We start from the raw sequence: 22,798 nt of genomic DNA, 5'->3' as shown, positions 1-22,798 counted from the left end.
TGCGGGTCGACCCCGGAGGCCTCCATGGGTGTCCCTGCTGGCAGAACTGTAAATACTGTAAATAGTCCTTATGTTCGTTGTGTTGGTTGTTTTTTTTTGTTTTGTCTAGCGTGTACGGGCAGGCCTTGCAGGCCAGGAGCCCAGGCCTTGTCCATGAGGCCCAGAGCTTCGGGCGTCCTTGTACATGCTTTTGACTGGCTCCGAGTCATCACCCTCCGGGGAATAAAGGTCTCTTAAAAGTCAAAAGTCTTTCTTTCTTTCTTTCTTTCTTTCTTTCTTTCAAGATGGCCGCCGACAGCTGAAGCCCTTCTAAGCTCCTCCAGCTCAGGTGCTTTCAGCTCGTTGCCTCGCACTCCCTGCCCCCCTTTTCCTGCCCCCCCCCAAAAAAAACCCTTGCTTCTCCCCACCCTGTCCCTGGGGCCCCCCTCCCTGCCCCCTCCCCCCACTTTCTGAGCCTTTTTCCCCTGGGCTCTGGCAGCCTCGTTTGTCTCTGCCCCTCCCCCACCCCCGCCTGAGTTGTCCCTTTGATTTCTGCTGCCTCCCTCCCCCAGGGCCCCTTCCCTTGGTCCCTGCCATCTGCCCCTGCCTTGGGGCTTGCCCTGAGCCCCTGCGGGGTTGCTCTGCCTCCCCTCAGGCCGATTTTGGGGCGTTTTCAGCCCCCTCCCAGTCCCAGTCCCCGGGTCAGCCTGAGGTTTTTTTTTTTTTTTTTTTTTTTTTTTTTTTTTTTCTGCGCTTCGCAGTTTAACCCTGTCCTGGCGAGGAATGGCGGCTCCTACGCCTGGCAGCTGGCATGAGGATGTCTCTCAGGACCTCCCACTGTCTCATGGCCTGAGGGTTCATGCCCCTCTCCATGTGGGGCTCGAGGCTTGCGTGGAGGCTCTGGCCGCCCTCCTGGGATGGCGTACCATCCGCTACGCGGGGCGCGTGAACACGGTCCCGATGATCTATTTGAGCAAGCCCGCCTTGGTTGACAGGGTGTGTGCGGAGGGCCTGGACATTGCGGGCATCCACTACCCCGTCACGCCCCTAGAGACTCAGGCAGTGAGGGTGGTGATTTCCAACGTCCCACCGCACATTTCCAATCGGGAGCTGGCCAGGGGACTCGAGGCCTATGGGGTTCCCGCGAGTCCTTTTCGCCGCCTGCCGATGGGAAACAAGAACCCTCAGGGCAAGCACGTCCTGTCCTTTCGGAGGCAGGTCTTCATGCTCCTCAAGGAGGGCCCCCAGTCGCTGCCTCGCTCCCTGAGCCTCACGCTCGAGGGGCGGCGGTTTATTATCTATCTGTCTGTGGGAGAGACCACGTGCTTCAAGTGCGGGGGCTCCTCCCACCTGGCCGCGCAGTGCCCTCGGGGCAAGGCGGCCGGACCATCGCCGCCTGCGGCAGCGCCGAAAGACGGCGCGTCGACCTCTGGGGCACGCGACAGGCCCAGGGAGGCTGGGAGCTCTTCCTCCCGACCTCCTTCCCCCCCCATTCCATCTCAGGGGACCGGGGTCTCCAGCGGGAAGCCATCGTCCAGCCGAGGGGCTGGTGCTGCTACCGTGGCCCCGCCGCCCCCTCCCCCGTCTGTGGCGCCCCCTGCCCTCGGTGCGGCAGCCCCACCGGGTGGAGAGGCGGACGCCTCCCCTTGCCCCCTGCCTGCCCCGGCCGAAGTGGCTGGGGTGGCCGGGGACTGCGGTGCTGGAGCCTCATCGGATGATGGGGCTCGGGCATCCTCCCTACCACCCGAAAAAGAGAGGGAGATGAGGGGGGCCTCTCAGGACACCCCATCCCTGACAGACCCCTCCTCGGCCAGTGCCGAGGACCCCCCCACTACAGGGCCGGACCCCGTTCCGGCCGCCACACCACCCGCCCCGTCGGATGTAGCCACCGACGAGGCAGACTTAGCGGGTGGGGGGGAGGGGCCTTCAGGGGTCCCCCTCCCCTCGCCTGTCCCCCAGCCCCCGGAGTCAGGCGGCAGCAGGGATAGTGGCGAATGTCTCTCTTCCGGTGGCCTGGCCCCGGGGGTGGCGGGAGAGCCCGCTGCCCCTTTGGTCACGCCCCAGCCTACCGGAGCAGATGGGGACGTTAGCGAGATGGAGATCCAGCTCTCGGAGTCTCGCAAGAGACGTCGTGAGCGGGATGGCCCCTCCCCCCCCAAGAAGACAGGGAATGTCCTCGCGGAGCCGGTCCTCGACTCGGACGACGAGAGGCGGCTGATGTGCCTGGACATCGAGGGGGTCGACGCTGCAGTTGCGGGCGAGCTCCCGCCGGGGGTGCGGCCTCGCCGCTCTTCCGTGGGCAACATCCACCCCAAGCTGGCGGAGCCCCCCTGGGTCTCTCCTGACTATGGGGGACTCCTGTCCTTGCTGAAGCTAACCAAGGGGCAGAAAAATGTAGCGGGGCACATCACCCAGTGGTGTGCGGACCCCAAAGTGTTTGTCAAGGCTGCCAGGGCGGCAGTCAAGCTCATGAAGCAAGATCGGGGCACACGTCAGATGGCCTACCGTCTGGACAAGCTTGCCCAGAGGGTGAGAGTGGAGTGGGGCCTGGGCGGGTCCCTCGACTAGAGTAGGGCACGGTAGGCCTTCCCTGACCTGTCTGTATTGCCTTGCTCTGCTCTTGGGTGCTCGCTCTTCCACCCGCACTCTGCTTTGCTCCTCCTCTCCCACACCCACCCCCATGGCAGCCACAACCATTGGCACCTTCAACGTCAACGGCTGTCGAGACGCGGTGAAGCGCGAGGCCGTCCTGGAGCTCCTGCGGCAGAAGAGGCTGGCCATCGCCTTCCTACAAGAGACCCACTCTGACAGGTTCAACCAGGCGGCCTGGCGGGCTGCCTGGCGAGGACAGGTGTTCCTGAGCCACGGCACCAGCCTCCGCGCGGGGGTCGCGACACTCTTATCGCCGCAGCTGCAGCTTGACGCGGCGGTGCCGCGGGAGGTCGTCCCCGGCCGCCTGCTGACCGTCCGCGTCACCCTCGCGCAACACCGTCTGCTGCTCGTCAACATCTACGCGCCCTCCGATGGCCAGGAGAGGGTCGCTTTCTTTGAGAGCTTGGCTGCCCTCCTGCGCGACGCTAGCGAGGATGATGACCTGCTCCTCCTCGGGGGCGATTTCAATTGCACCACTGCCCCGCGCCTCGACCGCACAGGGCCTGAGCCCCACCTGCCCTCCGCTCGCAAGCTGCAAGCTGCCCTGGAGGGGGCAGACCTCGTGGACGTCTGGCGAGCCCTGCATCCCGATGCGCGCCAGTACACCTGGGCCAAGACGAGTGCCGGCGGTCTCACCATGGCTCGCCTCGACCGCCTTTATATCACCAGGCACCACCTGCCACTCCTGCGCAGCAGCCGCATCGCTCCCTCGGGTCTATCAGATCATGGCCTGGCCTTCAGCGAACTGAGCCTGCCGGGGAGAGCCTGTGCACGGGCACCGTATTGGTGTTTGAACATTAGTCTGCTCCAGGACTCTTATTTCCGGGACTGCTTTGCCCACTTTTGGCGGAGGTGGGAGGCTGCGAGACCGAGCCACTCCTCCTGGAAGCTGTGGTGGGACGTGGGCAAGGTCCAGACCCGAGCCTTCTGCCAGCAGTACACCCAGCTGGCCGCGAACGAGACGCGCCGCCGAGTCCGGGAGTTGGAGGAGGACGTGGCGGAGCTCGAGGCTGCTCTGCTGGCCGCCGGCAGCGACGCGGCACTGAGCGAGAGCCTCCGGCTCCGCAGGAAATGCCTGCGCGACTTGGCAGAGAGCGCGGCCCGCGGCGCGAGGATCCGCGCCCGCTGCCAGGAGCTGGTGGAAACCGACGCCCCGACCCGCTTCTTTTTCGACCTGGAGCGGCGGCGGGCAGCGAGCAAAGCCTTGGACCATCTCAAGACTCCTGAGGGCCGGGTCATTACAGAGCCGGGCGAAGTCCGCGAACGTGCCGTCGCCTTCTATCGCGACCTGTTCGCGGCCGAGCCGTCGTGCCCTGAGGCCACGCGGGAACTCCACGAGGGCCTACCGCGTCTCGATGCCCTGGAGGCCGGCGAGCTGGAGCGGGACTTGTCCCTGGAAGAGCTGGCGGCCGCCACGGCCGGCCTCGCCTCCGGCAAAGCCCCGGGCCTCGACGGGCTGCCTGCCGAGTTCTACAAGACCTTCTGGCCTCTCCTCGGCCCCAGCCTCCTGCGCGTTTTCCAGGAGAGCCTCGCCGACAAGGTCTTGCCCATCAGCTGCCGCCGAGCGGTGCTGACCCTGCTGCCCAAGAAGGGAGACCTGGGCTACATGAAGAACTGGCGGCCGGTCTCCCTGCTGTGCGCGGACTACAAGATTCTGGCCAAAGCGCTGGCCACCCGCCTCCGCGCGGTCATGGCCTCTCTCACCGGGCCCGAGCAGAGCTACTGCGTGCCGGGCAGGACCATACAAGACAACCTGTTCCTGCTGCGGGACCTGCTCACGGCCAGCGAGCTCTTTGGCCTCGACGTCGGCCTCCTCTCTCTCGACCAGGAGAAGGCCTTTGACCGCGTGGGCCACGCCTACCTCTTCCGCACGCTGGAGGCCTTTGGCTTTGGGCCCCTCTTCACCGGGGCCCTCCGGGTCTTGTACCGGGACATTTCCAGCCTGCTCAAGGTGAACGGGGTGCTTTGCGCTCCGTTCCCCGCGCGCAGGGGCATTCGCCAGGGCTGTCCGCTGTCGGGCATGCTCTACGCCCTGGCCATCGAGCCGCTGTTACACGCGCTGCGCCGCCGCCTGAGTGGGGTGGCCCTGCCATCGGCCACGGGCCCGTCCGCTGGCCCTCGTCTCCGGCTGTCGGCCTATGCGGACGACGTCACCGTCTTCCTCGCCACCCGGGAAGACGTGCGGGCTCTGGCAGATTGCCAGCGGGCCTACGAGCGCGCCTCCTCCGCCCGCGTCAACTGGGGCAAGAGTGACACTCTGCTGCTTGGCGCATGGACTGGCAGGCCTCCGCCGGACTTGCCGGGGGGCCTCGCCTGGCGCCGCGAGGGCCTCAAGGTCTTGGGCGTGTTCCTGGGGCCGACGACCTTCATGGCGCGCAACTGGGACGGCCTCGAGGAGGGAGTGGAGGCCCGCCTGCAGCGGTGGCGCTGGCGCCTGCCCAGCCTTTCCTACCGGGGGCGCGTCCTCGTCATCAATAACCTGGCGGCGGCCACCCTGTGGCACCGCTGCGCGGTGCTGGACCCTCCGCCGGAGCTACTGGAGCGACTGCAGCGGCTCCTGGTCGATTTCCTGTGGGACGGACGCCACTGGCTCCCACGAGCTGCCCTCTACCTGCCCACCGGCGAGGGGGGCCAGGGCCTGATCGATCTGGCCAGCAGGGTGGCCGCCTATCGGCTGCAGGCCCTCCAGCGGCTCCTGTACACCGAAGGCCACCTCCCGTGGCGACAGCTGGCGTGCCGATTCCTGTGGCGAGTGGGGGGCCTCGGCTTTGACCGGGAGCTGTTTCAACTGGACCTCACCTTCCTGAACGGGGCGGTCCTTCCCCCGTTCTACCGCAGCGTGGTGCGGGCCTGGCGGGCGGCCTTCCATCTCTGTCCCCAGGCCAGGCACCTGCGGTTCCCGCAGCTCCTTCGAGAGCCCTTGGTCCACAACCCGGCCCTGCACCGTGTCGTGCCGAGCCTGGCCTCCGCCAGCCTCATGGCAGCTCTCGTCGAGGCGCGCTCCACCCGCCTGGAGCACCTCCTGGACCCCGCTCGGTCGGACTGGCTGTCACCCGAGGCCCTGGCTGCCCGGCTGGCGATGCGCTCCGTCCGCACCGCGGGGCGGCTTCTGCGGGCCGTTAGGGCCGCCCTCCCGACGGAGGCAGCGACCGCCCTGGAAGCCCATCTCCAGACTCGCCGGCCCCTCCCCACCGCAGACGCCGCAGAAGACGCCTTCCCACCGCTACCCGTCATCCCAGCGGTACCCGGCGAGCTGGCCGAGCGGCCCAACACGCTGCTCAGGCTCCCGGTGCCCCCCCGCAGCAATACGGGCTGCCCTTTTGGCACCCTGCCCCGCAAGGGCCTCTACATGTGGGTGGTGCGCACCCGGCACGCCCAGGTGCTCGCCGGCTGCCCTGACACCGCGTGGCGGCGGCGCCTGGCGCGGCCCAGGACCCCGGCGTGGCGCACGCTGTATAAGGCGCCCATCGCCAAGAAGACCGGCGACCTGCAGTGGCGGCTCGTGCATGGCATCCTGGCCACCGGCACCTTTGTGCGTCACTTGGACCCGGCGGCCTCGGCGGCCTGCCCCTTCTGCCCGGGGGTGCTGGACGAGGACATTTTCCACGCCTTCCTCGACTGCCCCCGGCTGCAGCCTCTCTTTGCCGCCCTGGGCGCACTGCTTCGGGTACTGGGCCGAGACTTCTCCAAAGACGCCTACGTCCACTCCTTTCCATACTGGGCGGCCGAGCGGGCCACGGTCAGCCTGGCCAACTTCCTGCTGGGCCAGGCCAAGATGGCCACCCTGAAGAGCCGGCGAAACCAGCTCAGCGGCACCGGGATGGTCGACGCCCTGCAGCTCTTCCGCCTGCTGGTGCGGGCCCGCCTCTCGCTCGAGTTTGAGCACGCTGTCCTCCGGCGGACGGTGCCCGCCTTTGAGGAGCGCTGGGCCCTCGAGGGGGTGCTGTGCCGGGTCGAGGCGGGACGCCTGATCCTCGTTCTGTGATGCCACCGGCTGCTCAAGTCGCAGAGACGCGTCAAGTGGGCCGAGGCCCTGGACTTTTGCTCGTGCGGGTCGACCCCAGAGGCCTCCATGGGTGTCCCTGCTGGCAGAACTGTAAATACTGTAAATAGTCCTTATGTTCGTTGTGTTGGTTGGTTTTTTTTTGTTTTGTCTAGCGTGTATGGGCAGGCCTTGCAGGCCACGAGCCCAGGCCTTGTCCATGAGGCCCAGAGCTTCGGGCATCCTTGTACATGCTTTTGACTGGCTCCGAGTCATCACCCTCCGGGGAATAAAGGTCTCTTAAAAGTCAAAAGTCTTTCTTTCTTTCTTTCTTTCTTTCTTTCTTTCTTTCTTTCTTTCACACACACACACACACACACACACACACACACACACACACACACTGGCACAAGTTGCTACAGAGTTCAACACACACACACACGCACACACACACACACACACACACACACACACACACACACACACACACACACACTGGCACAAGTTGCTACAGAGTTCAACTCCAACTCTGTACTTCCTCAGAAATCCAGGGTTTTCTTTGGCTCTTTATGGTGGGAGAATCCTCTCGCAGTGTGCTTATTTGGATCTCAACTTCCCTGAAACTCAGGTTTGATTAGACCCATTATTTTGGTTCTGGTTCATCCCTAGGAATGACTGAAAGAGTCGGTCTGCCGGAATCTCTTATACTGGGGAGGGAGAGTTGGCCAATGGCCACTACCTCTGAAAGCCTATTTTTCCCTAGTGTCTTAGAGATTACAGTTGCTTAGCCCTGATTTCAGGGCAGTAGGTTCTGCAGAAAGAGAATGCTTCTTTTGCTCCTGTTTCATAGAAATGCTGCACTTTGGGGCGTATTTTACAGGAAGGTGATACAGTCCATACACTACTCAGGACCTGAGGTTAAGTTTGTCATTTTTGGTCATAAAAGAAATGAGCCCCATCTGGACTTTTTTGGACATCACAAAACCCCCACATGATTTGGCACAATTGACTGTTTCTATGCAAAAGGCCTAGAATAGCAGGAAATTATGTGCATAACGATGGAGGGTCTTGGGCCTCTTGGCAGAGATGTTTTTTAGATGTCAGGACTTGATTTGCTGGGGGTGCTTCAGGGGAAGAGTAAGGGGTACTGGCAGAGCTGTGCAGGGGAGGAATAGCAAGGGAGGGGGGCACTGTAGACAGTAGCATATGTGGACAGCCCATGACCAGAAAAGCAGGACCCAAGTATGCATTACTTAGTTATGCTCTGCTGGGTTGCTCATTGCTGTCAGCTTCTCTGTTTCATGAATGCTGTCTCCACACAGATGTTTAACCCCCCCCCAAAAAGCACTGAAAAGGTTTGCTGCTGACCTGAGGTCCCTAAGGTCCCTTCTCTTTCTTACTTGGCTTCCTCAGATGGAGTCAGTTCTAACAGTGGGTATGTAAGAGGCTCATTCACCTGCCTGATACTTCTTGTCACAAGTAAACTCCAGGCAAGCTTCAGGCTCTGAACAGCTTGTAACAGGCTTTTTTTTCTGGGAAGACCAAAAGGTTATGTTTGAATGGCCTTTTAATACATGGAGCATTTTTTCTTGAGTTTATCCTTTATCTCGATAATTAGAGACTAATATTTTAGGCACAAACCATATTACTATGACATTTAGATGAGGGGTCGGCAATGTTTTTGGGCAGAGTGTCAAAAACACCTGCAACCTGCAACCTTGACTTGTAAGATGTTGGCATGCCAGGGGAGGGTGGTGGGGCAGCTGTGAGGGGCCTGATCCTTGTTGTGGCAGAGCAGCCTTGGCCCTTTCCCTGATGTCTGATCCAAGGCTCGTGTGCACCCACTGCCAGCAACGAGCTGGACAAGGGCTCCGCAGATCCCAGTGAAGCTGCTTGCAGCATTCCGGCTGCCTGCCACAGCTAGCCTGGGCTCTGGGCTTGCCCCAGCCACCTGCCAACCCTCCCTGCAGCTGGTAGGGAGGCTGCAAGCAGCTGCACCAGGGTCCACGCAGTCCCAGCTGGGCTCATTGGCAGTGGCAGGTGCACGCACACCTTGAAGAGGACAGTGGGGAAGGGGCTGGGGCTGCACTGCCACAACAAGCATTGGGCCCCTTGTGGCCCCCCTCCCACTGTCCACCCCCAGGCACACATGTTAAGCAATATGCCTTTGCATGTCACTCTCTGGCATGTGTGCTGTGGGTTGCCTATCTCTGATCTAGATACTTTCAACTGTTTTTTTTCCATAGTCTTCACTATTTAGCTTTAACTTGAATATAATCTTTCTCTTCCTCTTCCATGTGGCAAGTAGTTATTCATCTGCCTTTGCACCAAAACAGATTTGAAATTAACATGGATCTATCTTAGATTATTGCTATTGCTGTTATCATTATTAACGTATTTATATTGCTGTTGCTCCTACTATGTTAGGTGCCATACACATACAGTTCCTGCTACAAAGTGCTTGCAATCCAAATAGATTCAGTTTGTCAAGATGGGAGAAGCCATTTGTCATTTTAGCTATTTATGTGCATCATGCTAATCACAGGATGTGAGCACCTGCTAAAAGATAACTGACTCTCAGTCCTACTCAAAGATGGAAGGGTCTTTTGTTTGTTTCGCTCTCTCTTCTCTCTGTCAAAAGGTTTTTATGGCGGACAGGTGGAAGGAAATGTCCTTCTTTAACCATCTGTCTCCTTCCACATCTGTTATTAGAGCAGCTGCCCCTGATGAGAGAGCAGCGCTAGTGTGACTGTGAATGGGTGGGTCACACCGTTCATCTCGAAGGCTGTGAGACTGAGTTATCCTGCAAGGCAGAGTTCTGTACCCATGGGACCCTTGCTGAGAAACCTTTGTCTCTTGCTCCTGTGCATCCTGGATGTTATACAGGTTGCTTCAAAGTTCCTAGTGAAAACAGTTATTATGGTAGATAAATAAACAGGTATTATGGTAGATGGCGATGGAAGATTGGTTCTCGTCCATCTGCTCAGGGGACTTCAAAACCATCCCAAGGTGGTACAGTGAGTCTTTGCTTCTAAAGATCCACACAAATTCTCTTCTCTGCCATCCCAATGAAACTCCATGGAGATCTCCAGACGGGAATCAGATCTGTTTAGATCATGGGACTTTCAGGGTAATTGCTGATAGGCCTTTTTTTTGGTTGATGCATTGCTGGAGTTCTGTGTATTTGTGAGGACCCAGCCACAAAATGGGGACCCATGAGGACACCCTCACCCCGACAGCAATGGGAAGGGAGTGGTAAAGGGGCTGATTTCCCCAAGCAGCAGGGACTGTACTAAATCATCAGTTGGGGTTTACTGATGTAATCGCCCAGAGGAGCACCTAAGAGAAAGAGAAGGAGTGGATAGAGATAGCTCTGACACAGCTGAAGTCTCTTAACTTTCTTGTCTTGGGGCAAATGCTCTTAATACCCCAGCTTTCAAGAAGGGGGTAGCTTAGGGAGACTGTAAGGAGCTATACAGATGGGATTTGTATCACTTGGCAGCTCAAAAGGGTGATAAGCATTTATGCCTTGGTGTTCATTTAATTTGTGTGACTTGTCAGTATGCTACTGGAATGAGCGATACACTTTTTTATATAGCCAACTAAATATATATTAAAACAGATGCCTGGAAGCGCCAGCTACATTTAAAGCTGGGAATATTTCTATATTTCTCTCCTGTGCATTTGCATGTTCATAACTTTGGTGCTGAAATTTTCCATGGTTGGGTTCTGCCCCAAGATGTGTTATAGTATGATATTATTAGCTGGAGTTAAGTGTGAGGAAAATCCAATTTTTCCCTATTTTTCTCTTTTAGTTGTAGGAGAATGAGTAAAAAACATGTTTCCTGTTGGGAAGCAATCAAACCAAAATCTCAAAGACCCTGAGGCCAGGTCCTGTGGTTAGTTCTGTTCCTATGTATGGGGCACTGTAAAGCTGGCTCTAGGTTACCTTTGGGCCAGTCTGATCCTCAGTCCTGAATTGCTTTTTGAAGTGACCATTCTGGCAGGTGGGGGGATTGCTGGGAAGCAACAGTGTTCAGACCATACCCCGTTCTTCTGCATCTCATGCATGGCTCCTGGATGAGGAATGGTGCAGACGTGATAGAGCAAAGTGTGGTGCATGAAGGCTCCACTGTGGTAGGAAACCTTGGTGGCCCACTTAGTGAATGTCTAGTCCCCTTTTTGTGTGAAGGAGGATATAGAGCAGTTTGACACCAAATTCTTGGTGTGGGCAGAGACCTCGCTGAAGACCAATACTTTGGCTTGGCTTGGCTTGCTTTGTAAGGGCTGGAGTGAAAATGATCTGAAAGTGAGGAAAGTCTCATCCAAAGAGCCTCAGGGGCATCTGCCGGGGCTTTTCACAGAATGCAAAGCTGTCCACCCCCTTTGTGCTCTCTGTAGTTTCTCACTTTGCCTGGTCCCTTTGCAGATGCTAAAAGAGGTGGTGTGGGAGTCTTGCTTTACTAAATAGCAAACTAGTTGAGAATACAAATAAATAAATACATACATACAGTTTTGCTAATGGCCCATATTCATCATTTCCTGAGATGCCACTGTATCCATATGACCCTAAATAGTACCTGGGAAGCTGTATACCTTGGCCCACTAGAGATGCAGAGCAGCCCCTCTGGGGAAGATCCCTGGACTCCTTTCCTGTGCATTGGAACTGCACCCATTCTGTTACACTCAGCCCTGCCTTGGACTGCCAATTTGGGGCCCTACATGTCTCAACTGTGTGCTAATGTGATATTATGATTGCAGGCTTATAACCACAAAAACTCAGGCAAGGATCAGCCAGAAGCTTTCACTTTGTGGCATTCCACAGATGCAGTAATTGCTGAGCCTGGCTTTCTGGTTAAATGTCTAGCTTAATCTATTACTGTTTGTCTCTGAAAACATGCAGGATGCTCAGCGTGGCTGTGTTAATGCTCCTGTAAGGAACCATAACATCTGTATTTACTCACTGTTCTGTGATCGTAATTGCTCAGGTCTAATGTTGTGTTAATATAGTTTCCAGCATTGAGTAGGGAACAACTCTGCTATTATCAGTAGTAGTATTGTTGCTGAGTGTCTTATCTGGTACTGTCATGACAGATCAGCCCAAAAGAATGATTGGCTTTTATACTTGCGTAGTGGGAGAAGCCAAATCTCCACATTTAAACATAGCTGATCTTTGGGTCCTGATCTGGAGATGAATTGAGTTGCCTGAGCTCTTATCTACTCTAAGGATCAGCTCTATTGCTGTTATATTTTTGGTGGAACTCTTTTGAAGCTGATGGTCTTTTGTGGATCTGGCTCCTATTCCAATTTAATCTCCTCTCTCTAGGTAGTGATGAGCACTAATCATTTGAGTATCTTGGCTCTCACAGAAGTGCAATACTTCTTTAATTATTAATTGGACCATGTTGGCTCAACACACCCAATCTGGAGATCGCATAAGAATAGCTCTCTTGGGGGGATTCCTTCTACTTCATGTTTCCAGTTAGAATGAAAACACTTTCCCTGCTGGAAAAAAAGCCTCTTTTGGTTTTCCAGGTATTTCTAGAACAGCCTCCTTGGCATCAGGCTCAGTGATTGTCATAGCAGATGAAGACTGTAGGTACTGCAGTGCAACACCATTGGGTTATTTACTGACTAGCTCTCTAAATCAGTTTGTGACTACTTTGGGAGATTTTATATTTTTCATTCTGTATTATGTCCATTTCAATACTTTCCTTCATTCGCTGCTTTATGAGATTGACTCCTTAGAGGCCCGTCATGAAATGGTCGCTCTCTGCTTTCATTGCTGACATATTACTCTTTTCCATTCTCAGTCCCCTACGTGCTGAGGAGCTGTGCAGAGTTCATTGAAACTCATGGCATTGTGGATGGGATCTACCGGCTCTCTGGCATAACATCCAACATTCAGAAGCTGAGGTAAGGGCAGATTACCAGACATGAGAGAGACTTAGTGGTACTGTTGTGTATCATTTTCTGGGACTTGTCCAGGCATTATGTTGAATCTTGTCTCTTGGTGGATAGCAAGGGCAGCAGGGCCAGGCTTTGGTACAAAGGAGTCCTGGATTACAGGAAACCTTGGTACCTAAGGCTGGTAAAGCCCAAGCACAACACATCTTGTGTCCCAGGAGAAGCATTTCCATCTAAATCCATTAATGGAGAAGCCCAGGCATATCCAGCTCTTGACACAGAGATACCCTCTCTTGCTCTGAGGAGGGCAAAATCCCAGTATGTCAGTTTTGTGGCCCAGCAGCAGAGTTGTGTGAGGGAAGCCAGAAACCGAATGAGACTTGGAAACTGAGCCCAGGACATGTTCTGGTAGGGACTGCAGGTAACACAAGGGCAGATCTGTGCTCTCCAGCTTCTCCCATTTGTTTCCCTCTACCTGTGACAGCGAACCAGGACTACTGCCAGTCCTATTCTTCCACTCTGTTATGTCTCGGTCTGTGTCGTTTCAGGCAAGAATTTGTTTCTGACCAATGCCCAGACCTCACAAGGGAAGTTTACCTCCAGGATATTCACTGTGTGGGGTCACTCTGCAAGCTGTACTTCAGGGAGCTGCCCAACCCCCTCCTCACTTATGAACTCTACAAGAAATTCACGGTGAGCCTTTTTTGTTTGTTCACAGCCCAATGCATGGACTTGGTGTGTTAAAAATTTTCCAGTGATGGCTCTTTTTGTGTTTCAGTCTCCTGATGGCTCTGTTTCTGGTGTGTGTGTGTGTTTGACTATACCTACGTACATACATACATACATATAGAAGTCCATACAGGCTGTATCTACACAAGACACTGACTGCAGTTGTTACTGTGCAGTCATTTAGCACTTGCGTACCCAAGTACTAAATGATTGTGCAGTATCTGGTATTACTGCATGTGCAGTAGCATCTCCATATGGCTTTTTGGTGATGCTGACTGAGCAGTAGCTCATTACTGCTGTGCAGTAGTGTCACATCATGGTTTGTGCCACATGATGTTACTGTGCAGTAGTAATAAGCTACTGTGCAGTAAGACTCTCATGTAGATGTGACCACATACGTACATACACACGTGTACCCCTCCCCATATATATATAAAACCAGCCATCCACATTCCCTCTTACTTTGTCTATTGCTTTCTTTTTTGTCTGTTTCTTTCCCTCTGTCCTTTCCCTCTTCCCCATACTTATAACTTCCTTCCTCTTTGTTGTACAGTTCATCTTTTCCATTCTGTTTCCCCCTTGCCCTTCATTTCTTACATTTATTTTTCTTTCTCCTTTTGGATTTGAAGTGGCAGTTCAGTTTGGAAGTGACAATTTTGGAGACTCTGCGGGCCAATAATTGCCTTTGAATGCGGAGGACTGCACTTGCTGGCACAGGAAGCTCCATCTAGTTGGATGCTCCTCTCTCTCTCAATATCGCCTTTCCTCCATTACTCATTCATTTTGTGTTTTTTTTCTCCCATGTCTTTTCTTTGCTTACAATCTTTGTGAATGCCAGCAGATAATAATTCTAATCAGGGAGGCCTGGATTCTTTGTTCTCTGCACCTTGTGAAGTCATTTGTATCAGTGAGTGCATGGTGAGTGCAAAGCAGCTGTCTTTTTGGAGCAGTGGTACTTTTCACCCAGTTTGTACTGGCACAGATGAGGGTGGAAGGTCCAAGGGAATGGAGAATCAAGAGCAGAGTGATCACATCACGAATGTAAGGAAGATGGCGGCTGTCTAAGCAGAAATCTCTAACCACATTTAAAGAGACACCAAATTCAAAGTGTAATAACTCCATTCTGCCAACTGACTGTGGATTACTGAGGATACAGTTGGGGTCTGGGAGCAGAAAAATAAATGATGAACCCTGTAGCTGAGCTTCTTTACATCAGTGTTGAGGACCATGGTTGGAGCTTTATACGGGATACATGAGTTGATGACTAGAAATATTTTATTACATGCAGCACAAGTACTGACTCCTACCTAAGGTAGCCTGACACTTTCCACGATAACATCTGGTTTTGGTTGCCAATAACTTGTTCAAACTTTAACCAACACTTTGAAGGGAAATTTTCCATGCCAGGGCTCTGCCTTAGGCTGAATTTTTGGTTTCAAAGGTTTCAGCTAAGATACCACAGTGATAAAGTTTGACAAAGTTATAGGAAACCGAAATGGGGCATATAATGGGAAGGTAGTGCTGAACAACCTTAATTATAGGTGTTACTACTACAACTACTGTCAAATGATGTGCACGTATTGTTTCAAAAATACTTTGCTGTCCTTTGAGATGAAGGGCACTATGGGAAAATTCTTCAGTGTGGACACACTTACATTTGGAGCCCTTTCAAGAGGGGAATCTTTCAAGAGGGCAGCAGCTGCTATGCTGTAATTGTTTTGAGTGAATAAACTGAGAATGATTCAAATATAGCAAAACCATTCTAACTTTAAGTTCCCCATGGGGTTGTGTAGCCGCAACTCTGGTTGACATCAGTGGCAGAGATGAGTCCAGAACACCTTTAAAAATTGGTCTCTTGATCTTAAATTAGGACTACAACATCAAGATGCTCAAAGTTAGTGAGAATGTAAAAAAACAGATATGAGGTATTCTTTGATTATTATTTATTGAATAGTGCTTCTCTGTGAGCAGCAAGTGGCAGGCACCATTGTGTCTGCCAATGCTGACTGATAGATGAATGCTGAGGAGGGGGAATAACAAGTAGATCTTCATGACATTTTTAAGTTTGTTGAGAAATGCAGGCTTGGGGTGACTGAAATTATTTTGCAAATTTGGGTCAAATCTGATGAACAGATTTGGCCAAAAGATAAAAGGTCAAAAAGTCCAAATCTTTGACATTGTCTAAATGAAATGTTTCAGCTTTTCATTCTGAATACCATTTTCATTTTGAAATAGATCTAAATTTGATTTCAGCAAGAGAAAAGAAAAGGGGTTAAAGACCACCTCCCAAACTAAATGAACTGTTTCATTTGGGGTTGAATCAATGGTTTCAGTTGATCCAAAATAAGTATTTTATTCACTTCACCAGAATATCTGAAATGTTTTCCCTTTAAGTGAACCTAATTTGATCTTTTTTTCTGACTTTTTGGTTCAGCCATTGCACCGAATTATACTGATAGGTCAAGAGAAACACCCCCAGAAAGGGAATCTGATTGAATCTGCGATAGGTGGGCAGCTCTGCAAAGACAGCAGAATGCTGTTAGGAGCCAAGGATGTGTGTTAATCTCATCCTGTCTGACTCAGTGCTGTCTTGGGCAGGGTATGGGCACAGTTTTGAGTCACCGCTGTGATTCAGACATTAGTGGCCTAAGAAAAGCACGTTTTTAATCATGAGGGAAGGGTTAGCCTTTTGGCCCCCGCTGTGTCAAGTTTATGTATATAATATCCCAGACAACCTTGTTGAATGTTTATGGATGTTTACCCGTGCAGAGCAATGCTCCCCAATTTCCTATATATTCCAGCTGGTAATGGATATCTGCTCTGAGCTTGACACTGGTAGGTTCACACAAACACTAATACAAAGATTGCTCCATCAAAACAGATTGACAGTGGAAAGCTTCATGTCCTCCCCCGCCTCCAGCTCTACTGCACGAGCTAGCCAGGAACTAGGTTTCTAACACAGGTCTCTAACCTGTGTATCAGGTTTCTAACCTGTGTACAGGACCTCCACCTGACACAGGAGGTACACGGTCCCACTAGGGGGAATGCCATACTGGATCTGGTATTGGCAACAGGAGATGACATGATAGGGGACCTCCAGATCGGTAGCCATTTGGGAGACAGTGATCACCTTATGATAGAATTCAACATAAGACGGCGAGTGGGTAAGGTAACTAGTAGGGTGAAAGTGCTAGACTTTAGGAAAGCTGATCTCAATGCACTCAGGCGATTAGTCAAGGAAGCACTGCAGAGTAGGAGTTTTGAAGGGATGGGAGCCCAAGAAGGGTGGCTGTGCCTAAAGGAAACAATCCTTCGGGCACAAAGCAAGACAATCCCCGAGCGAGGCAAAAAAGGGAAAGGGGCCAGGAGGCTTCCCTGGCTGACCAGAGAAATCCAGGGCAGCCTAAGGGACAAAAGAGGAGCACATAAAAAGTGGAAACAGGGTGAGATCACTAAAGATGAATATACCTCCTCTGCTCGTGCTTGTAGGGAGGCAGTTAGGCGGGCCAAAGCTACCATGGAGCTGAGGATGGCAACCCAAGTAAAAGACAACAAGAAATTGTTTTTTAGATATATTGGGAGTAAAAGGAAGGCCCAGGGAGGAATAGGACCCCTGCTAAATGGGCAGAAACAATTGGTGACAGATAGGGGGGACAAGGCTGAACTCCTCAACGAGCTCTTTGCCTCAGTGTTCCTAAATGAGGGGCACAACAAGTCTCTCACTGGGGTTGTAGAGAGGCAGCAGCAAGGCACCAGACTTCCATACGTAGATCCTGAGGTGGTGCAGAATCATTCGGAAGAACTGGATGCCTTTAAGTCGGCAGGCCCGGATGGGCTCCATCCGAGGGTGCTGAAGGCACTGGCCGACATCATTGCAGAGCCACTGGCGGGAATATTCGAATGCTCGTGGCTCCCTCAAAAAGGGGAGGAAGGAGGACCCGGGCAACTATAGGCCAGTCAGTCTCACCTCCATGCTTGGTAAAGTCTTTGAAAAAATTATCAAGGCTCACATTTGTGAGAGCCCGGCAGGACAAATTATGCTGAGGGGAAACCAACACGGGTTTGTGGCGGGCAGATCGTGCCTGACCAACCTAGTCTCTTTCTATGACCAGGTTACGAAACGCCTGGACACAGGAGGAGGGGTGGATGTCGTGTACTTAGACTTCAGGAAGGCCTTCGATACGGTATCCCACCCCATACTGGTGAACAAGTTAAGAGGCTGTGGCGTGGATGACTACACAGTACGGTGGGTGGCGAATTGGCTAGAGGGTCGCACCCAAAGAGTCGTGGTGGATGGGTCGGTCTCGACCTGGAAGGGTGTGGGCAGTGGGGTCCCGCAGGCTCGGTCCTTGGACCGATACTCTTTAATGTCTTCATCAGCGACTTGGATGAGGGAGTCAAATGTACTCTGTCCAAGTTTGCAGATGACACAAAGCTATGGGGAGAAGTGGACACGCCGGAGGGCAGGGAACAGCTGCAAGCAGACCTGGATAGGTTGGACAAGTGGGCAGAAAACAACAGGATGCAGTTCAACAAGGAGAAATGCAAAGTGCTGCACCTAGGGAGGAAAAATGTCCAGCATACCTACTGCCTAGAAAATGACCTGCTTAGTGGAACGGAAGCGGAAAGGGATCTTGGAGTCCTAGTGGACTCCGAGATGAACATGAGCCGGCAGTGTGATGAAGCCATCAGAAAAGCCAATGGCACTTTATCGTGCATCAGCAGATGCATGACGAATAGGTCCAAGGAGGTGATACTTCCCCTCTATAGGGCGCTGGTCAGACTGCAGTTGGAGTACTGCGTGCAATTCTGGGCGCCACACTTCAAAAAGGATGCGGATAACCTGGAGAGGGTCCAGAGAAGGGCAACTCGTATGGTCAAGGGCCTGCAGACCAAGCCCTACGAGGAGAGACTAGAGAAACTGGACCTTTTCAGCCTCCGCAAGAAAAGGTTGAGAGGCGACCTTGTGGCTGCCTATAAGTTCATCACGGGGGCACAGAAGGGAATTGGTGAGTATTTATTCACCAAGGCGCCCCCGGGGGTTACAAGAAACAATGGCCACAAGCTAGCAGAGAGCAGATTTAGACTAGACATTAGGAAGAACTTCTTCACAGTTCGAGTGGCCAAGGTCTGGAACGGGCTCCCAAGGGAGGTGGTGCTCTCCCCTACCCTGGGGGTCTTCAAGAGGAGGTTAGATGAGTATCTAGCTGGGGTCATCTAGACCCAGCACTCTTTCCTGCTTATGCAGGGGGTCGGACTCGATGATCTATTGAGGTCCCTTCCGACCCTAACATCTATGAATCTATGAATCTAGGGTGAATGTCCTCCAAACTGAAAACTTGCAGCACAGTCAGTTGTGTAAACAGGTGACAGATCATAAGTGCCCTTGACTATGCATCTGAACTCTCCTGTCCCCAGACTGATCTCTCCCTGTTTACAAGGTGAAACTTCCAACTTCAGAAATTAATGCTACCTTTAAAAACAATTTAACAAACAGCTGTTAGTTTGGTCCTTCAGTCTGGTATCCTCTAGTTCTTGATATTTGTACTTAGTCCTATGTCCTGAAGATATTCCCCAATTTTATGTACTATACAAGGGGTTTCTAGCTCAGATGGGTTAGCAGCACAGCTTGTGGTTCTGAGCAGGTCATTGCCTCCCTTGGGTCACCATTCTTTTGCTGCCTGCCTCAACTCTTCTCTCTGGAACCCTGCAACTACATGTGCAAGCTAAAATCTGTGCTTATTTACAGCTCTGTAACACAGCTGATGTCTAGCATTTCAGATATATGCACAAAAGTCTAGATGTTTCTCCCCCTCTATTTCTGGTCAGTACCATTGGCCAGCAAATCTCACAGGGAGAACATGTGCTTTCTCATTCCTCTTGTTTCTGGGATGACGGGAGTAGGGGTTTTTAAATATATTTTTAATAATACTTCAGCATTCCCAGCAAGGGCTTCAAACAAAAGAAAAATTAAATAGATTTTGGCATGGGTTCACAGTGTTCAAAACTCCAGAAGTGCAGTTTCCCTAGATTTCCAGTTTTAAGATCTGGGCATTCATTTTAGCCCAAAGCAGAAGTGGTGCCTGATAAAGCCCAGATGTGGACCTCCCCAAATTCACAGAAGTCAGACCTGGTCTCCTCTTTCTGGTGCTGAACTTTGTGAAGGTCAAACAACACAGCAGTAGAAAGGTCAGCCTAACCTCTTCAAATGGCAAAAATAGCTCTATCCTTGCTTTGAATGAAGGTCATGGCTGGATCATTTTTACTCTAAATAACTCACTAGTGTCAGCCTCCATTAGGTGTTTTGAAGTTGCTGGCAAGTGCAGTGTTTGTTAATACATATTCCTTATCACTGTGAACTTCTTTCCTAGGGAGATGTATGATTCAGGCTATTTCAATTTGGTGGCACATACATGCAGTGTTACAGAAGCTGATGGTCTGGGGTCAGTGATTGCAGTGGTGCTCCTGTCAGTGACTTTATTGGTAAAGCTGGCAAAGCCTGTTGTCAATGAAGTGAGAGGTCTGGCAGTGGACACCATTATCTGGCATGGTCATGGTGATGTTGGAGGTGTCTGTGTGCCTGCAGTTGTGTGCTGGCAACAGATTCCAGCTATATAGTCCATCACTGGGTTCACAATGCTGGGGCAGCAGGGGGATGTTTAGATCCATTGGTGAAGTTCATTTCTGGCAGCAGTATTGATGACGCTGGTCTGCATGTGATTTTTACATAAAGAACAGCTTGGAAGGAAAAGAGTGGTGACTGGAGTTATGATAGCAGAATAATTAATTTGGATCTAGCAATGACTGTGAATAGACAGGAAGATGCTTTTCTGGTTGTGGTTGATGATTTCAGGTTACTAATACTTAGGCAGTTGATGACTAGGGATGGATAGTTTCCTTCTTCTGGTTTGCAGCACTACTAATGTCCTCATGTAGACAAAGTTTCCATCAGCAGCGTGGGCTACATGTGTCTGTCACTGAACTAGCTCCAACATCCAGCAGCAGCAGTGTGGGCAGGCAGATCTGAGACAGTGGCACATTGTTTGCATCTCCTTGTGGTTAGTTTTCTCCAGTTGCACTGCTGAAAGGGAATAGCTGACAGACAAATAACAATGTGGAGATGAACTCCCAGGAATTCAGACAGGAGTTTCTCACAAACTTGCTCAGTTCCTGCTCATTAAAGGCTTGTCTAAGAAGAAAGTGCATAACCTCCATCCTGAGTAAGCAAATCAAATCCCTAATTTGTTCATTAACTTATTAAGCAATGTATACACTCATATCTCTGAGGCACCTACCATCATAGAATTAACTCTACCATCCCACAGCACTATATGAGCTATGGTATCTACAGATGAAAGTTAACAATAATATTGCTCATTTTGATTTATACGTTGCAATGATTTTCATCCCCTAAATCCAAGTTGTTTTCATTTCACAGAACTTGAAAGGGGCCTGTCTTATTTTTCAAAATTGTTTGCAGTTTTTAAATATATATAAAAATGTATATATTAATTTGCTCGTTCCTTTCCTCTTCCTGTTTTTGCCCCAATAATTTTTGGAAATAAAAACAAGAAACACTAAAACAAAAACAAATTTTTGTAAATGTCTGGTGGAAAATAAAAGGGAATAGTCAAAAAGGCAAGAAAGGAAATGTTTCTCCTAATTAAAGAGCTCAAAGTGTTTAATGAACTAAGTCCTCATCTTGCGGGCAAGACCATACAGCAAGGCAAGAAAATACTGTTATTCCGGTAGGAAGGTGAAATACTCACTGTGCTGGGAATGGAAGTCCTGAGAGGTAAATGAGACAGGGCTCCTTCTGATAACTACTCATCTTCTGTACATGCATCTCTTTTTGTCACTTTTCTGCTCCTTCTGAACTCATCAACTCAGCCAAATATTGTCTTGTCCTGCTACTTCTGGTCCCCCATGGACTGTGGCAGTCTGCCATCTAAGCAAGGGCAGCTGATATCACTACCTCTCTACGCCATAGCAGGGGAGCACTGGGACACTGATCAGGCATCTCATGCCCCCTTGAGCTAGAAGAAGAACAGACCTAGACAGCCTGCAGGACTCCAGGCTGGCTTGGGATGGGTGATGGCTTCTATTGTATTGGTTGTTACTTATCTTTAATTGACTAAGGTGTTTCTATGGGGAAAAGGAGAGAAAAAGAAGAGTGCATTGGTTTTGGGGACAGTAATGGCCTGCCTTGGGAGAGAAAGGTATGGGCTTGGGAGGGATTTCCCTAGACATGAGGCAGGGAAGTGGAAGGGAGTAGGGATGGGAGGGAACATGGAGGAGAGGGAGAAATGCTCTTTTCTTTTATGGAAGTAGTGACTGTAGTTAGGAAGTGAGGTTGGGTTGGCCAAGGGGAATGCTTGCCTAAGTCAGAGGCCAGCGATCAGAGAGGGTGGGCAGGGCGGGGCAGATTGCTTTTGAATTTTTTGGGACAGCTTTTTGGATACTTATTTTAATATTTCATTTTTTTTTATAAGTTTAATAGATTCATAGATTGTAAGGGGCTGGAAGGGACCTTGTAGATCATGGGGTCCAGTCTCCCTACACTAGGCAGGAAAAGACAACTGGGATCAAGTGACCCCAGCAAGGTGACGGTCCAGTCTCCTTTTGAAGATTTCCAGGGTAGGTGACTGCACCACCACCGGAGGGAGTTTATTCCATAGTCTGAACACCCAACAAAACAACACAGTTTGTTTGTCTTTTATTGCAAGCTTCCCTGAGCCCTTTTTGGGAAGGGTAGCACATGAATCAAATAAAAAAATAAATGAACAAATAATTTATTCCTCCCCAGGAGGCAGTATCACGCTTCCCAGAAGACCAGCAACTGGCCCAAATCCAAAATGTCATCCAGGAGCTCCCACCATCACACTACAGGTAAGAGTTCAGCCTCTGGGGTTGTAAGGGAGTTATTCTTAGCTGGTGAATACAGGACCCTGGAGTTCCTTGAAATCCTCAGGGTACCACACAATGTTAGCTCCCTTTGGTGTGCAAACATGATTCACAAGTGAAACCCAGAGGTCTAAAATAGCTGCACTGGCTTTCTACTACCCCACCTGGCTGGTTTTCCATTTACACAAACTGCAGCCATATAGGGATGAAATCAGGATCTTCTGCACCAAAATGCAGGCTTAAGCCAGAGTGGAATTCTGTTAGCTACTCTTAATTAACAAGTTGCTACATCTTCCACTGGTAACTGGAGACATGGTCACATGCAGAAGGGCTGAAGCCCTTTTTCTTTCTCCAAACCCTTGCAGGACACTGGAATACCTGATCAAGCACCTGACTCACCTGGCTTCCTTCAGCAACATGACGAACATGCACACCAGAAACCTGGCACTAGTGTGGGCTCCTAATCTTCTCAGGTACTACAGGACTTTTTTCCATTTCCTTCCCAGGGCCCTGCTGTAATGCTGGATGAGCACTTGCAGGCAGTCTCTCAGATTGGTTCCACTAATGCAGCAACACTAAAGCATGGGGCAAAGTAAAGACAATTTAAAAAATCACTCTAGTTAAACAATCTGAGGATTTACTCCT

General features: G+C 51.5%; 1 protein-coding gene across 1 annotated transcript in view; it reads left to right on the top strand.

Moving 5' to 3' along the window:
* ARHGAP31 (Rho GTPase activating protein 31) overlaps positions 1–22,798 on the top strand; it is a 102,667-nt gene that overhangs the window by 62,124 nt on the left and 17,745 nt on the right. The window contains exons 2-5 of the mRNA XM_006271527.4: positions 12,427–12,529; positions 13,069–13,213; positions 22,056–22,138; positions 22,519–22,626. Coding sequence (XP_006271589.2) covers positions 12,427–12,529; positions 13,069–13,213; positions 22,056–22,138; positions 22,519–22,626 — 439 coding nt within the window. The remainder of the gene's footprint in view (positions 1–12,426; positions 12,530–13,068; positions 13,214–22,055; positions 22,139–22,518; positions 22,627–22,798) is intronic.

Source organism: Alligator mississippiensis, chromosome 1 (assembly GCF_030867095.1).
Source record: "Alligator mississippiensis isolate rAllMis1 chromosome 1, rAllMis1, whole genome shotgun sequence".
Taxonomy (NCBI): domain Eukaryota; kingdom Metazoa; phylum Chordata; order Crocodylia; family Alligatoridae; genus Alligator; species Alligator mississippiensis.
This window is presented reverse-complemented; position numbering and strand designations above follow the sequence as displayed.